Source organism: Pipistrellus hanaki (assembly GCF_964339955.1).
Source record: "Pipistrellus hanaki genome assembly, chromosome: 2".
Lineage (NCBI taxonomy): Eukaryota > Metazoa > Chordata > Mammalia > Chiroptera > Vespertilionidae > Pipistrellus > Pipistrellus hanaki.
Genome location: NC_140504.1, coordinates 133,538,060 through 133,553,421, shown reverse-complemented (window position 1 = coordinate 133,553,421; position 15,362 = coordinate 133,538,060). Strand labels below are relative to the sequence as shown.

At 35.1% G+C, this 15,362-nt stretch overlaps 1 protein-coding gene and 2 long non-coding RNA genes across 6 annotated transcripts in view; 1 reads left to right on the top strand and 2 right to left on the bottom strand.

Moving 5' to 3' along the window:
* Positions 1 to 2,466, top strand: part of MTF2 (metal response element binding transcription factor 2) — a 50,521-nt gene extending 48,055 nt beyond the window's left edge. For all 4 annotated transcript variants that reach the window (XR_014794067.1, XM_084873423.1, XM_084873422.1 and 1 more), the window contains one exon: positions 43 to 2,466. Coding sequence is in view for 3 of the 4 variants with exons in the window: in XM_084873423.1 (XP_084729549.1) it covers positions 43 to 400 (358 nt within the window). In the remaining variant the exon portion in view is untranslated. The remainder of the gene's footprint in view (positions 1 to 42) is intronic.
* On the bottom strand, positions 1,647 to 4,351 carry LOC311617175. Its single transcript, XR_014794079.1, has 2 exons — positions 3,638 to 4,351; positions 1,647 to 3,438 (listed from the first exon to the last, which is right to left on the bottom strand). It is a non-coding gene; the product is annotated as an uncharacterized lncRNA (long non-coding RNA).
* A 611-nt stretch (positions 4,352 to 4,962) lies between these two features.
* LOC311617173 lies at positions 4,963 to 12,324 on the bottom strand. The gene is made up of 4 exons (XR_014794077.1): positions 9,666 to 12,324; positions 8,503 to 8,559; positions 5,327 to 5,610; positions 4,963 to 5,268 (listed from the first exon to the last, which is right to left on the bottom strand). It is a non-coding gene; the product is annotated as an uncharacterized lncRNA (long non-coding RNA).
* Positions 12,325 to 15,362: the final 3,038 nt, after the last annotated feature.

The window sequence follows — 15,362 nt, the reverse complement described above, 5'->3', positions numbered from 1 at the left end:
TATAAACTTAGTGGATAATTATGGTCTTTTTTTCTTCCATAGTTTATCTGACTCCAGAAAAAGAACTCGTACAGGAAGATCTTGGCCTGCTGCGATCCCTCATTTACGGAGGAGAAGGGGTCGTCTTCCAAGAAGAGCACTCCAGACTCAGAACTCAGAAGTTGTAAAAGACGATGAAGGCAAAGAGGATTACCAATTTGATGAACTCAACACAGAGATTTTGAATAACTTAGCAGATCAGGAGTTACAACTCACTCATCTAAAAAACTCCATTACCAGTTATTTTGGTGCTGCAGGTAGAATAGCATGTGGTGAAAAATATCGAGTGTTGGCTCGCCGGGTGACACTTGATGGAAAGGTGCAGTATCTTGTGGAATGGGAAGGAGCAACTGCATCCTGACTGTAGGACTGAACATTATGTTCACTGCACTCTCATTTTCTGTAGGTACAGTTCAAACCCCTAAAGGAGTCTGCTTTTACTATCTTTCTTAAAAAAATAAAAAATGTCAAAAAATTTCACTAAAGAAGATGATACTAGCCTTAATGTGTACCTGTCAATGTTATGGATATTGTCATAAAAAGATATCTTTTAAAAATCAAACAGAGACTTAATTTTTTAAATCCTAAGATTTGTAGAATGTTTCTAGGATAGGATATTAAAAATGATTCAAACCCATGCATGGTGTTAGATAATTTTTCTAATTATTCCATTGAGTCAGTTTTTGTGATGAGTGGTTATCAGAGCAAACAGATCCTGTAGTTAGATAGCACAAGTATTTGAAAAAATTGTGTTTTGTTACCAAAATGTTGGAAAAAATTTATTTCAATATCTTTTTAGATTTCATAAAGTGCAGTGTATATAATGCCTACTAAAAGACTGTAAAATATTGAAATTTTCTTTCAAGCAAAGTGTAAAAATATATATTGAGCCTGTAAATTGCTCTGTGACTAGACTTCATTGTCGTCTTAATATATTCTTTGCATGTGCATACATATATATACACACAGGTGTGTATGTATATGTGTGTGATTATGTGACCTATGCAATACAAATTATGGGAACGGGCAGCTTTGGAGTATATATCCCATAATTCTTTTTTCAGGAATAGTTGCAGTATTTACACAGCAGCATTTCTTCTCAGGCTTTTATTGGGTGCTGTTGCTTACTATGTATGAAGAGAAATGTGTCAAAACAAGTTTAGTGTGCTCTGAGGAAGGGTGTGGACAACATTGTTCATGGGCTTTTAGAATGCTTTTCTCTTTCAGTCCTTGTAACTCAGCTGTTCAGTACCTAAAACAAACCTAATAATATGAACATTATCTCCTACTAGAAGTAACATTTTCAAGTTTTCACGGCACATTATGATTGTAAATGTCTCTCAGTTTTAACAGTAAGTCTATAGGAGTCCTGTGAAGATTCCTGAAATGTCTGTAGTAACTGTTAGTCATGTTGAATAAGTGTAGAATGAACAAAGTATTTTATTGCACAGGGTTAACAAACAGTATGTTGCCTGCCACGGCTAGTGCTGTTTTTTTACAACATTACCTCTTGTTTTTATAAAATGTACCAAGATTTAAATTGATAATTTTATTTTACATGTAAAAAGAAACCATTTCTTTTATCACCAGTGTTAGAGTTGTCTTCTGTTTATTTTTGTTTTGTTTGTTTGTTCTTTTTTAGCCAAAGAGTAAACAGAAGAATATTCTTTTTTTTTTTTTTTTTTTTTTTTTTTTGGTGGCTATTCATTTTATTCTTAAAGTGATTGGTGGATTTTAGCCTAACAATTGGGGAATTTGCTCCAAAATGAAAAAGATGTAAAGTGTAGTGATTACAGAGCGGTAAAAATGTGGGTTAGTACTTATTTATTCCATGGATTGATTATTTGACTGTTTATAATGAAAGTTGCTTTATTTCTTTAAACATCTTCAAAAGATGACCTTTTCTTGTCATACTGTAGCCAAAAGAAGCAGAGAACATTGTTGTCCTGCATTTGGTTCCTGGTTGGCCAGGTATAAATGAGCTTTACAAAAGTGTAAATTAAAACTGTCACTTCTGTTTACCTCCACCAAAACTTGATTTCCCCCTAGCTATTAATTTAAAGTTGCCTTTCCTGCACTGCAATATTTTGAATAACACACAGAGTTTGTGTTGATTTTGAATGTTTGTTTATATCTAGGGGTAATGGAAAATGTAAATCCCGTGTAACCTTACTCCACCTGTATCATATTATTTCATTTTCCCCAAAGTCCTTTAATTCTCACTGAACACCAGCAGTATTTTTAGAAACTCTTTGGCATACTTGGAAGATGATTTATTAAGATGAACTGTCTTTAGCCGTAATTATTGTGAATGTCTGTTTTATTTTATCATGGTGGTTCACATGGCTCTGATGTTCAGTTTGTATTTTTGGAATTGCTTTACTTAGAATTAAAACAGACCAACATTAAATGTGTGTATTTTTTAAATAGCTAATGAGTTTTGCTTCTGTATTTGCTTAAAAATACACACTGGTGCAATAGATGACTACTATTATTTAGCCCAGGGAGCTAAGGATTTTCCTATTCCATTGTAAATATATATGTTCACTTGAATCAATCTTTATAAAACTTTGCTTTCATTTTTCTCTTGCCCCCACCCCCCCAAACAATAATAATTATTGCATGTTCGTCTTAAATGATCCTTAAAAACTTACCTGTTAGGCCAGCTTGTATTCTTTATACTTGAAGAATATAAATCTCTACCCTATCCTCAAAATTAAAAAAAAAAAAAAAAAAAAAAAAAAAAAAAAATTTCAGACTTTCAACCATGTATTTTTTCTTATTTACAAAGAAGGTGTCAGGGTTCATATAAAAGGATTTTTTCATTTTTTTCCTAAAAAGCTTCTTCCCTACCTAGGCTACAGAAAGAAAAGATGTACAAATAATATATCATACTCATTTAATTCTTTTGTTTCGAACAAATACATTTTTATAAATACCCTTGAAATAAATAGTAAATATGGGTTCTGAGGCTCTTAGGTGATCAAGCAAGATCAGAACATGAGCAATCAGAGTTATTTTAGAAATTCTAATCTAGGGGTAATGAAATCAGTTCTTGCTAGGTATATTTTATTACTAAATGTTCAATAGAAGTGAATGTTCACGGGTATATGAGTTGATGGGGGTACCTTTTTTCATTTGCAAGGCATGTCCAACTAAGCATGTTTGATTTCTATTGTGTGTACAGAAGATTTCTATTATCAGTGTTGGGGATTATAACTAATTCTTTTTTTTGGGCTACTTGATTGAGTTTCTACTAGATAGATACTAATAAGTTTTTATTGGAACATAATCTGACTTGCATTGTTGCAGCAGACTTTTATAATGTGGTTCTAGAGTTGTTTGAATGAGGATGTGATGGCAAAGGAAGATGTCTGTGCAACTTTGGGAAGTAGAAGCCTTCTTTTAAGGCAGGGGTCTTCAAACTACGGCCTGCGGGCCGCATTTGGCCCGCAGAGGAGTCTGATCCGGCCCGCCAGGTTTTTTGGGCAGTGAGCGCAGCCGAGGTGTTACAGTAGGAATTAGTAGTTCATATAGTCCGGCCCTCCAGCTCTCTGAGGGACTGTGATCTGGCCCCCACTTTAAAAAGTTTGAGGACCCCTGTTTTAAGGGGATGTTTCCTCTTTAATGATATTGGAGTATCTCTATGAATACACACTCCCCAAAATCTACCTTTGTTTCTTCTGTGGCAGTTAATCGGTCATGTCCTTTCTTTAGGAAAACAAAAACTTGACAGTAAAATGTAAAGTGAGAATTTTATCTGATCATGGCTTCTTTTCTAATTATTAGTAGTTAAAAAACCAGATGTCTGACTGATAGCAATTTGAAGATGCTATAAAAGTGAGGAGTTGTGAAAGCAATCTGGCTCTCTGAATAACCAATAGGTAGGACCAACGATGGCTCAATATTTATCTTAATATCAAAGTGTCTTGGAGAAATAACTAGATGAATATATTTTGCTGACTTTATATTTGAAATTAGAATAATACGGCAAATGAACCGGCTCACTTTTTTTTTCTCTCCCTCCCCCTCCCTTTTATCCAACAAAATCCCTCTTTGCTTGCTCCCCGTGGACATGAGTATTGAAACTGGACGTTTAGTTAACAACTCCTCACTTTTACAGCATCTTCAAGGAGTGTGATATCTCATTCGGAAAAATTTTCCATTAGAGTCAAGCAAGCAAACAAATGAACAAAACCTCAAAAAATGTTAAAATGTACATATTGGATAAAACAAATATATTTTGCCATTATCATTAGTCTAATTTCTGTTTCTTTAGTATTCAATCCTTTTTTTCTATTTTAATTCTGTAACATGCTTTCCCAATAATAATAAAAGTGGTATATATATGTATGTATGTGTGTATATAAATATATATATATATATATATATATATATATATATATATATATATATATGCCACTAATAATAAAAGAATAAAAGTGGTGTGTGTGTGTGTATAATATATATATATATACCACTTTTTTTTATCCATTCAACTGTTGTTACTTTCATATCTTGGCTATGGTAAATTTTGCTGCAGTGAACAAGTGGATGCATATTTGTTTGTTTAAAATATATTTTATTGATTTTACACACAGAGGAATTGAGAGGGATAGAGAGCTAGAAACATTGATGAGAGAGAAATATCGACCAGCTGCCTCTTGCACACCCTCTACTGGGTACATGCCCTTGACCGGAATCGAACCGGGACCTTTCAGTCCGCAAGCTGACGCTCTATCCACTGAGCCAAACCGGTTTCGGCATGCATATGTTTTTTTTTTTAGTTAGTGTTTTGGTTTTCTTCAGATCAGTTACCAAGAGTGGAATTTCTTTGTCTCTTATTATAGCCTTTGTTTTAAGGTCTGTTTTGTCTGGTATAAAAAGTAATGCTCCCCCAGTTTTTTGTTTTCTTTTTTCTTTCATGAACTATCTTTTTCCATCTCTTTACTTTCAGCCTGTGTACCCTCTTGATCTGAAGTGAGTTTCTAGCAGGCAGCATATATAAGACAAGGGTCTTGTCTCCTTATCCATTCAGCTCACCTGTCCTTTAATTGGAGCATTTAACCATTTACATTTAAATATTTGTTGATAAAGATTTAGTTATTGCCTTTTTATTCATAATTTTTATCCTTTTTTCCCCTTAAAGATGTCCCTTTAACATTTGTTATAATATTGGTTTGATGGTATCATTGAGTTTCTTGAGTATCATAGGTTTGACATTGAGCTCTGACATTGAGCTCATGAATACATACAGAATGAATGTGTGCAAGATCAGCTATAGCACTGACATTGAGCTCATGAATACATACAGAATGAATGTGTGCAAGATCAGCTATGAAACTGGCAAATGGATAGCTATGTTTTGGAGGACTTTGTTCAGTGTTGAAGTCATATTGTCAGGTGGCCTGTGCATATTTATTGGCTTCCATTGAACTCCCTTGCAGATGTTTATATTTGATCCTTGGTGCTTTTGTGGGTGACTTGGCTTGGAGAATTGAATAAACTTAGTTTATATTTTGTTATTTAGTTCAGCCAAGGTTATTCAACGCATCATTGATTATGTCAAGTCTGAAAAGAAAAAATGTTGACATTATTTGAATGAATGTTTAGCAGGTAGTTAAAAAGTCATTTTTTCTCATATTAAGAAGTTAAAATTAAGCTCACTTAAATTTTTTATAAGAAATTAAGTTTTTTAAATGTTTTACTTTTGCTGGAGAAAAGCCATTTTTTGAATGATTTTTAGAAATTACATGCTTTTATGTAAATTGATAATTTGCATATGTAATCTTAGATACATTACCATTTATATAAGTCAATTACATTAAAATATATTCAAAATTAAGTAGTAAATTGAAGTTAAATGCTAATAGCAATATGCAGTATTAATAATATATACTTAGTGAAGGATTATAATTAGTGGTATTTTAACTAATTATTGACCTCAAACATATTTTACCTTTAATACAGAATTTCCTATACAGAATTAGTGGAATATAAAGTGATTTTCCTATGCAAAATTTGATACAAAAATACGATTTTGTGAGAATTTCTGTCCCTTTTGGAAATATCCATGAAGTTAAAGTTTTCCTTGAGGAGACATGGAAGTTTTAGGAAATGAAGCTCATTGGAGAGAGTTTTGATAGGAAAAGCCATTGACTTATCCAAGACTTAGGAGTTTGCTCATGCCATCTGTATATTATGGGAAAGAGAAGATAGTATTTTGTCTAATATGGATTTGTTATGTAAGAATATTATTTACAGAATAGCATATTGACATGGTTTTATTACATGTATTTAATAGTCATAAACATAGCCTAAAAGGAAGAGAGGAAATGGTGTCTGTCAATCAATGAGAGCAATAATTCAGTGCTAATTACCATGTCCATATAGATTAAATGAACATAAGAATTGATAATAATAATTTAATTTTTAGTACTTTAAGTACTGAAGTTGAGTGCGATTAAATTTAAAATGACAAGCCTCAGAGGATCATAATTTCTAAGAAATTAGTAGTTTTACCGAATTCATATAATAATGTTTGAGCTTAGCTAAATAATTCAGGGAGATGTGTAAAATTAAGTTACCTGTACTGATTATTGCATATATGTGGAAGGTATAATTTAAAATGTTTCAGTAGGGTTAAACTCTTGATATTTCTTTAAATAATTTTTTATAATTTTAAAGTATTTTAAAATTAAATTTGTACTTTTATTAAAAAGTAGTATTTAACATAAAGACTCATGTGCTTGAAAATGTAATGTATACTTATCTGTGGGCCCCTTCTAGAGAAAATATGTATGTTGTCAGCCAAATTACAATCAAATCTTATTTGCTAATTGAAGATACCACTGTTATAGATAAGCAAAATTAACAAAATACACAATCATTTATATTTTTGTAATTAGAGGGATTTATTATTCATTTCCACTCATTGAAATTATTTGTGTGCCTTAAACATACTCTGACTTAAAAAAGCAAAACTTGTGCTCAGTGATTGAGCATCGACCTATGAAACTGGAGGTCACTGTTCGATTCCCAGTCAGGGCAAATTTGACCCCCAGTGCGGGGTATGCAGGAGGCAGCTGATGAATGATTTCTCTCTCATCATTGTGTTTCTAACTCTCTCTCCCTCTCCCTTCCTCTCTGAAATCAATAAAAATATATATTTTTTAAAAAGCAAAACTTGAATAACTTAGAAAAATGGTCTAAGGTTTACACATGGTATAACGATTAAAGGGGAACACTGATTTACATTCTTTATAGAAGATAAACAAAATATTGACTCTTACCTAATATCAAATTACATTGATAATATAAACCTTCTTCATTAAAAATGACATTAAGATTTATATTGTAGTGAAATACCAATAAAGTAGTACTTCATCTTTAAAAATAGCATAATTTTTAAAAATTATAGTATATATGAGTATAATTGTGGCTTTACAACTTTCAAAACTATATACTTTGAAAATAAAACTTTATAATTAGAGGTTACACTGAATTCAGTTTAACATAAGCCACTGCTTGCTTATAAACAAAATGTACTTCATATAAGTTTAAGTAAAATATGGTTTTAGGTACAAAAAACAAATTTATTAACCTCATTTGTGAAGATAAGAAATTTATTTTTCTGAATTTTTCAAAGGTATACTGTTTAACTATTTGTATTAGTTATCTAGGGCTACCATAAAAAGCCACCACATACTTCGTGGCATATAACAACAGCAATTCATCTCTTAGTTCTAGAGGCCAGAAGTATGATATCAAGGTGATGGCAAGGTTGGTTGCTTCTGGAGGCTCTTAGAGAATCCATTCATGCCTCTCTTTTAGCTTCTGGTAGCAGCCAGCAATCCTTGGTTTTCCTTGGCTATAGACTAACATTACTCTTTTTTTTCTTTCTCTTCCTCTTCTTCCCCCTCCCTCCACTTTCCCTCCCTCTCCTCTCCTGTCTTCTCCTCCCTCCCCTCCCTCCTCTTCCTTCCCCTCCTCTTCCTCCTCTTTGAAAGAGGTGGGGAAGACAGAAACATCTGAGTGAGTGAGAAACATGGATCAGTTGCTTCCTGTACATGCCCAGACAGGGATCAAACCTATAACCTAGGTATGTGCCCTGACCTGGGGTCAAACCCACAATCTTGGTATACAAAATGATGCTCCACTCAACCGAGCTACCCAGCCAGGGGTAGCATGGCTCCATTTTCTGTCTCCAGTTCACACATCTTTACTCTGTGTTAAATCTCCCTCTCCTTTTACCAGTATGTAGATACCAGTCATTGGATTAAGGGCCTACCCTAAGTCCAAGGTGATCTTGCTTCAAGACCGTTAACTTTATCATATCCACAAATATCTTATTTCCAATAAGGTCCATTCTTAAGCATATCTACCCTTGCTGGTTGGCTCAGAGGATAGTGTCGGCCTGCGGACCAAAGGGTTCCAGGTTTGATTCCAGTCAAGGGCACATACCTGGGAGCATGTAACTTGGTTGCAGGCTCTAATGTTTTTCAGTTTTTCTCTTCAACTCTTTAAAAATAAATGGAAAAATATCCTCAGATGAGGAAAAAAAAAAAAAAAGCATATCTTTTGGGGGAACACAATTTAACCCACTTTTGTATTACAGGATTTTTTTTTTGTATGCTTCAGTTTTTGAAAATGGTTTTACAAGCCATTTTGTGTTGTTTATTAAAATGGTAGCAATCATGTTTTGAATACCTGTGATTTGCTGTTAAAAGGGAAATGAAATATTAGGAGCCCTGCTCTGAAATTTTAAATTCTGGTGGACACAAACACAACTAAATTTGAGTTGAAATGTGATAAGTACCATGGAATATTGCTACAGGTTCCATAAGAATGTAGAATAAATGTAAGAGACATTAGGGGAAGGACTTATTAAAGAGAATCTTATTTGAATTTCGGTTTGAAGGACAATAGGGTTTTGACTGGCAAAAATAGAGTGGGATAAGAAACAGCACAAATAAATGGAATTGTGAGGGACAATTCAAGGGTTATAGTTTAGAGAATGGTACAGTCTTGGGGAGTTAGGACATGAAAATTAAGCAGTATTTAAAAACAGTATATGACTAAAGGTACCCACATATATGTTTTTAGTATATCCCTGGGGAAATGAGATTCATTTTGACTGAAGTATTTTTTAGGTTGTATTTTCAAGGATGGATTAACCTAAACAGCAGCTAACGGAGAGAAAAATCTTGGTTCAGAATGAGGGAGCAAGGTAAGAATAGGCCTGGAGTTGAGAATATCTCACTCAATATGTGAGGGCCTGTTAAAACGCTGTGGGGGTGGGGGGTTGTGGGGGGGAGTAGATGTGATTGCCGCCTCCTTTTAGTGTTTTCTCCTGGGAAGATAACTGTAGCTATTTAAAGGGGTCTCAGCGGCAAGAGGACTTAAGGGAAGGGAGAGATTGCTTTTACCTAGGCCTGCCTATAGAGGACATTTGGGGAAAGGGGCTTATTAGGGAAGACTTCATGAAGGCATTTAAACGACCATGAATGTTATGCATGATTTAGAGGGAAATGATGTAATGCAAAACCAGCTAGGACTAGTCTAAATTGAGGTAAACCTGAGGTAGTAGGAGCAGTAGGGATGTTTGGAAGAATGGAGATAATTACTGGCAGGGGAGATTCCAGGATCTTGAAGGTGGTTTTCTCAGTGAGGCTCACCCATTGTACTCCGGGTCTGCTGACCCCTGTGATTTCTCCAAATGTGGCAAACTCGACTACGTAATCTGTGGTTGTGGGGAACTGCATTCACATTCTCCCCATAAAAGAAAAAAAAAAAAAGGAAAATACGTATGTATGGCTCAGTTGGTGGGAATATCATCCTGTACACCACAAGGTAGTGGGTTCATTCCTGGTCAGGCACATACCTAGGTTGTGGTTTTGATTGCCTGGTTGGGGCGTTTATGGGAGGCATCCAATTGGTGTTTATCTTTCCCTCCTCCCCTCCCTCCCTTTCTCCCTTCTATCTTTCTTTATAAAGTCAATAAATAGATATCCTCAGGTGATTTTTTTTTTAAATGCGTAAGAGATTTGGGGAGAGGACTGAATAGGTAAGGGGTTTGTTTTTGTTTTTAAGCTTTGAGGACTTGGGAGGCTAGTGATGTCATTAAACACTAGCAGACCTGCAGAGAACAGGAAGGAAGATAGGCTTGGTTGGAATAAAACATGCATGGGTGTAGGACATGGAACAGAATTGGATTATAGATCAACATACGTTAATAGCTGCAGTCTCTGTCAGGAAATTTCCCAGGAGCTTCTGCACTTTATTATTAAAAACATGCTCATCACCATTTTTTAAGCCAAGACTTAGACTCGAGGTTCCTCATGGTGGATCTGTGGCAGGTATGCAGATTTTTTTTTGGTAAAAATGTGAATTTTTCTTTCTTACATGCTACCATAGTATTAGAATAATTAATTTAGAGCAGATTTAAGGTTATTAGCTGAACCAAAAAGGTATATTTTTAAACCATTAGTACCTATATTTATAGTAAGAAACGATTATGTTGATTTGAAAGCTTATTCTTAAGCCAAAGCAGTGGGAAGTATTTTATGGTGCTTTCCAGGTAGATACTCTGTTTTGGATTCAAAAGTCCATATTGTACTTCAAAGTGCTGTGTATTAATTGCAAATTGTAGCCCTGGCTGGCATGCTCAGTGGTTAGAGCATCGGCCTGTGCTCCAGAAGGTCACTGGTTCACTTCTGGTCAAGGGCACATACCTGGGCTGCAGGTTAGATCCCTGGCCTTGATTGGGACGGGTGTGGGAGACAACCAATGGATGTGTGTCTCACATTGATCTTTGTCTCTCTCACTCTCTCTCCCCCATCTCCTTCCTTGCCACACTCTAATAATCAATGGAAAAAAGATCCTTGGATGAGGATTAACAAACAAACAAACAAAAAAAAGTTTCATGTAGTTACTAAAATTGACCTTTTAAAATTACAATACTTTGTCTATGGTACTGAAAAATATGTTAGGTTTAGAAAATAGCACGTTATGTAGTAATAGAGAAACTTTGAAAACTCAATATTACAATCAACAAGTAATTTATCCCCTTCATAAGGCAACTGCAATAACTTCCAATTCTGGATTTTCTTATAATAGAAATTATTTACATCTGAGATTTAAAATATTCCTTTTCCTCATCTAAATCTAACTTAGAAGAAATAATGCTAATTTGTTTCTAAAGTATTGCTTTTCCTCTTAACAAATTGTATTTTAGCTGGCAACAAACAGAATTAGTAAAGCAGTTCTAAGGGAATGGAGATGTGGTTTAGAAGAAAAGGGCAATTATAAGGAAGGATGGAGGAAGTAGATGAGAAAAACGAAATGAAGTCTTAATTGTTTTTCTCCAAAATTAAAAAGCTTTATTATTTCTAATTATGAGGTAAAAATATTTCTCAGTGAAAAATTCAGACAACACAAAACTGTAAAATTTCTGAAAATTTTCCCAGTTCTACAGTCCAGGGAAAATGGTCTAGACTTTGTCTATTTTTTGGTTTGTTTTTTACTGAAAAAGATAATTCATGTTGTTTTGAAATTTCACTTTTTACTTAATAATAAACAGTGTGCCTCATCTTTGTCACAACAAACACTGTCCTAACCACTGGATGTGGTGGGTAGAATATTCATGTTCTCTGCCTTCAGATTAGGGTCTAGTAGAGGACTTATATATGTTAATTATGATATGGTATGAGCAATACTTTGAAAACAAAGTATAGATGGTACATAAGATGGACACAACCTAAATTTGAGGGATGTTGCCAAACTTCCTGGAGCAATGAATGAGAAAGCTGACTGGGAAACAGTAGTAGTTGATAATTGTTGAATATTGTTTCTCTCCAGTTAAAGTGTCAACTCTTTAAGGGCAGATTCTCCAAAGGCCAGGGCATAGCAATGTTCAGATTTTTCTTATCCTAAACATTAAATTTTGTCTTGGGAATATTTAGGTCCTATGGGAATATAAAAGATCAATATTGCATCCTGATCTTTGTTTGGGTGCCAAAAAGGAAATACTCTCCTTTGACAGTAAATGGGATATCTGCATTTTATTTTATAGTCTGTCCTTGTTTCCCTGTCTAAACAAACTGATCTTTGTTCATTCTTCTCTCCTTTGCTATTTGTCCAAGGAATAGTGAAATAGTTGCTGCACATTTGGTTTTAAACTTATGTCCCTTTGGCATTTAAGAATTTACAGTAGTTTATATTATACTTAACTAGAGGCCCAGTACATGAATTTGTACATGGGTGGGGTCTTCCTGGCACAGCCTGATTGGGGCCAATCAGGCTAGGCTGGCTAGGGGGAGGGACTGAGGGCAGTTGGCTGGTTGGCCCCACCCCAGTCAAGGTGGGGGAGGCCAGTTGGGGGCGGGACTGGCCAGGGGGAGGGGCTGAGGGCAGTTGACTGGCCAGTCCCACCCCCTGGTCGAACTCCTGATTGAACTGATTGAATTCCCAGTTGAGGGGACAATTTGCATACTAGCCTTTTATTATCTTATCTAATAAAACATGCAAATTAATCATCACTCCACTATACCCACAGCCAATCAGAGCAAGTATGCAAATTAACCCACTAAGGCTGGAGGTTAATTTGCATATGCAGGTGTGGAGCAGAGTGAAGCCTGTTATGAGAGGAAGGTGGGGCGGCGGAGGGAACTACTGGAGTGGTGCTCCAGACAGAAGCAAGGACTTGCCAGCTCTGGAACCAAGACATGCCAGTTCCCAGGTAAGCCAGGAGTGAAGCCAGGGGAAGGAAGGCCTATTCTTGCACGAATATCATGCAGCGGGCCTCTAGGATAGGATAAGTTGCTTTTCAGTTGCATGTGATGTATATTCCTTAATTCTAAGGTTCTTTACAGAAAGACTTCATTACCTTTATTGGTGAAGAAAACATTATCCTATGTTTAATATTTTCCATATACCTTTATGCCTTGATTGTCCACGGAAAAAAGTCAGCATTTGAAAACATCAAGGATAGCTTCTCTGCTGAGATTTAGAATGATGACTCTGCAACACTTGGCCAATAGGCGTGGTCTTCCCATGGCTGTGTTCTAGTTACCACTTCATCATAGTATAACCTTACTAGTAGGCAATATTTTAGAATGTAGCATTGCTTCAAAAAGGAAAAATGTTGACTTTTGGACTTTTCATATTTGATGTAAAAACAATCAGGCTTATTCAACCCTTGAGTTTCCTGAAGAATATAGTGTTTCACTGTTTTACTAGTAATTAAGTTCTTAATTGAGATAATACTGAAAATGATGGTCATTTTTTCAGAGAATATTTAGGTTTAAAATGAAGCTAGAGTTAAATTGTACCCCTTCCTGGGATTGTTCAGAAATATGTATATACCAACATATAATTCATCTGCCCATTTTTGTTTTAAATTTTTATTTTGAAATAATTATAAACTCACAAATAGTCACCAAAAAAATATACAGGGAGTCCTTTTGTACTCTTCAGTTTCCACCAATGGTAAGACCTTCCGTATAATACAATATCAAGTCTAGAAAACTGTCATTGGTACACTCAGTTTATTCAGATTTTACCGATTTTACAAGTACTCATTTGTGTGTGTATATGTAATTGTTATCACATGTAGATTTATATAACCACCACAATGACAATTATTCTACCACAAAACTGCCTTTATAGCCACTTTCCCTTTCTTAACACCTGGTGACCACTAATCTGTTTTCCATCTTATACTTTTGTTATTTCAAGAACGTTATGTAAAAGGAATCATACAGTGTGAACCTTTTAAAGTTATTTCTCCCTCCCCCTCTTCTCCCCCCCTCCCCACTAACCTAATTCCCTTGAGGCCCATCCAAATTGTTGCATGTATCAATAGTTTTTTTTCTTTTTATTGCTGCATATTATAGTATTCCATGGTGTGGATGTACCAAAGTTTAACCATTCACTCTTTGAAGGACATGTGGGCTGTTAAAAATGAAGCTGCTTATATCACATGTACAGGATTTTATTTGAGCATATGCTGTCATTTCTCAGGGATAAGTGTCCATGAGTACAAATGCTGTGTTGCATAAGTTCCTCTTTAATTTTATAACAAATTGCCAAAATATTTTCCAGAGTGATTACCATTTTATAACCCGCTAGCAATGTATGAGTGGCCCAATTTCTCATGCATTCTTGCTAGCATTTGGTGGTGTAACTTATTTTAGCCACTCTGGTAGATATGTAGTGATAATCTTATTGTCTTGTTGTGGTTTTAAGTTGAATTTCCCTGATGGCTATTGATGTTGAACATCCTTTTTATATGCTTATTTGCCATCCACATATTTTCTTTAAAAAATTTTTTAAATGTTTTTATTGATTTTAGAGAGGGAGAGGGAGAGAGATAAACAACCATGAGAGATACATTCACTGGTTGCCTCTTGTACACCCTACTGGGGACCGAGCACACAACCTGGGCATGTGCCCCAACCGGGAATCAAACCTGGGACCTCTTGGTCCATGGGACAACATGCAGTCCACTGAACTACACCAGCCAGGCCACATATCTTCTTAAGTGAAATGTCTACTTGTGACATTTGCTATTTTTTTTTCTTGAGCTTTGACAATTTTATACATTCTAGCCCTTTTTCAGATATGTGGTTTGCATATATCTTCTCCCTCTCTGCAGCTTAATTTTTTCATCCCCTTAACAGTCTTGCATAGAGCAAGTTTTTATTTTTTATGAAGCCCAGTTTATTTGTTTTTCCTTTTATGGGTCATGCACTTGGTGTCAAGTGTAAAAATTCTTTGTTTACCCCTAGATCCTAAAGATTTCCCTTTTTAATTTGAAAAACTATAGATTTTTTACACTTAAGTTCCTGTTTTTACCTGTTTGTCCCAATCACTCCAGCATTATTTCTTTAAAAGGCTTTTTCCCTAATGAATTGCTTTAGCACCTTTGTCAAAAGTCAGTTGGACTTGTTTTGATAGATTCCTAGAATCTGTTCTAAATAGTAAGCCTTAACTTAGGTAGACTTCATTTTTTTTCAAAATTCTCTTAGCTGTTCTTAGTCCTTTTCTGCATCAGTCAAGTTGAATTATTTAAAGTTTATGTTGTTACATAGTTTGAGGCACTGACTTTTTTTTTTTCCTTGATTCAGAGAGGGAGAGGGAGAGAAATCTCAATGAGAGAATCACTAATCAATTGTCTTCTGCATGCTAGGGGATGTGTCCTTGACTGGAATTGAACCCAGGACCCTTTAGTCACAGGCTGATGCTTTATCCAGAGCCAAACCGGCTGGGGCAGTCCTTTGCTTTTCCAAGTAAATATTTTAGAATAAATTTGTCTGTCTACA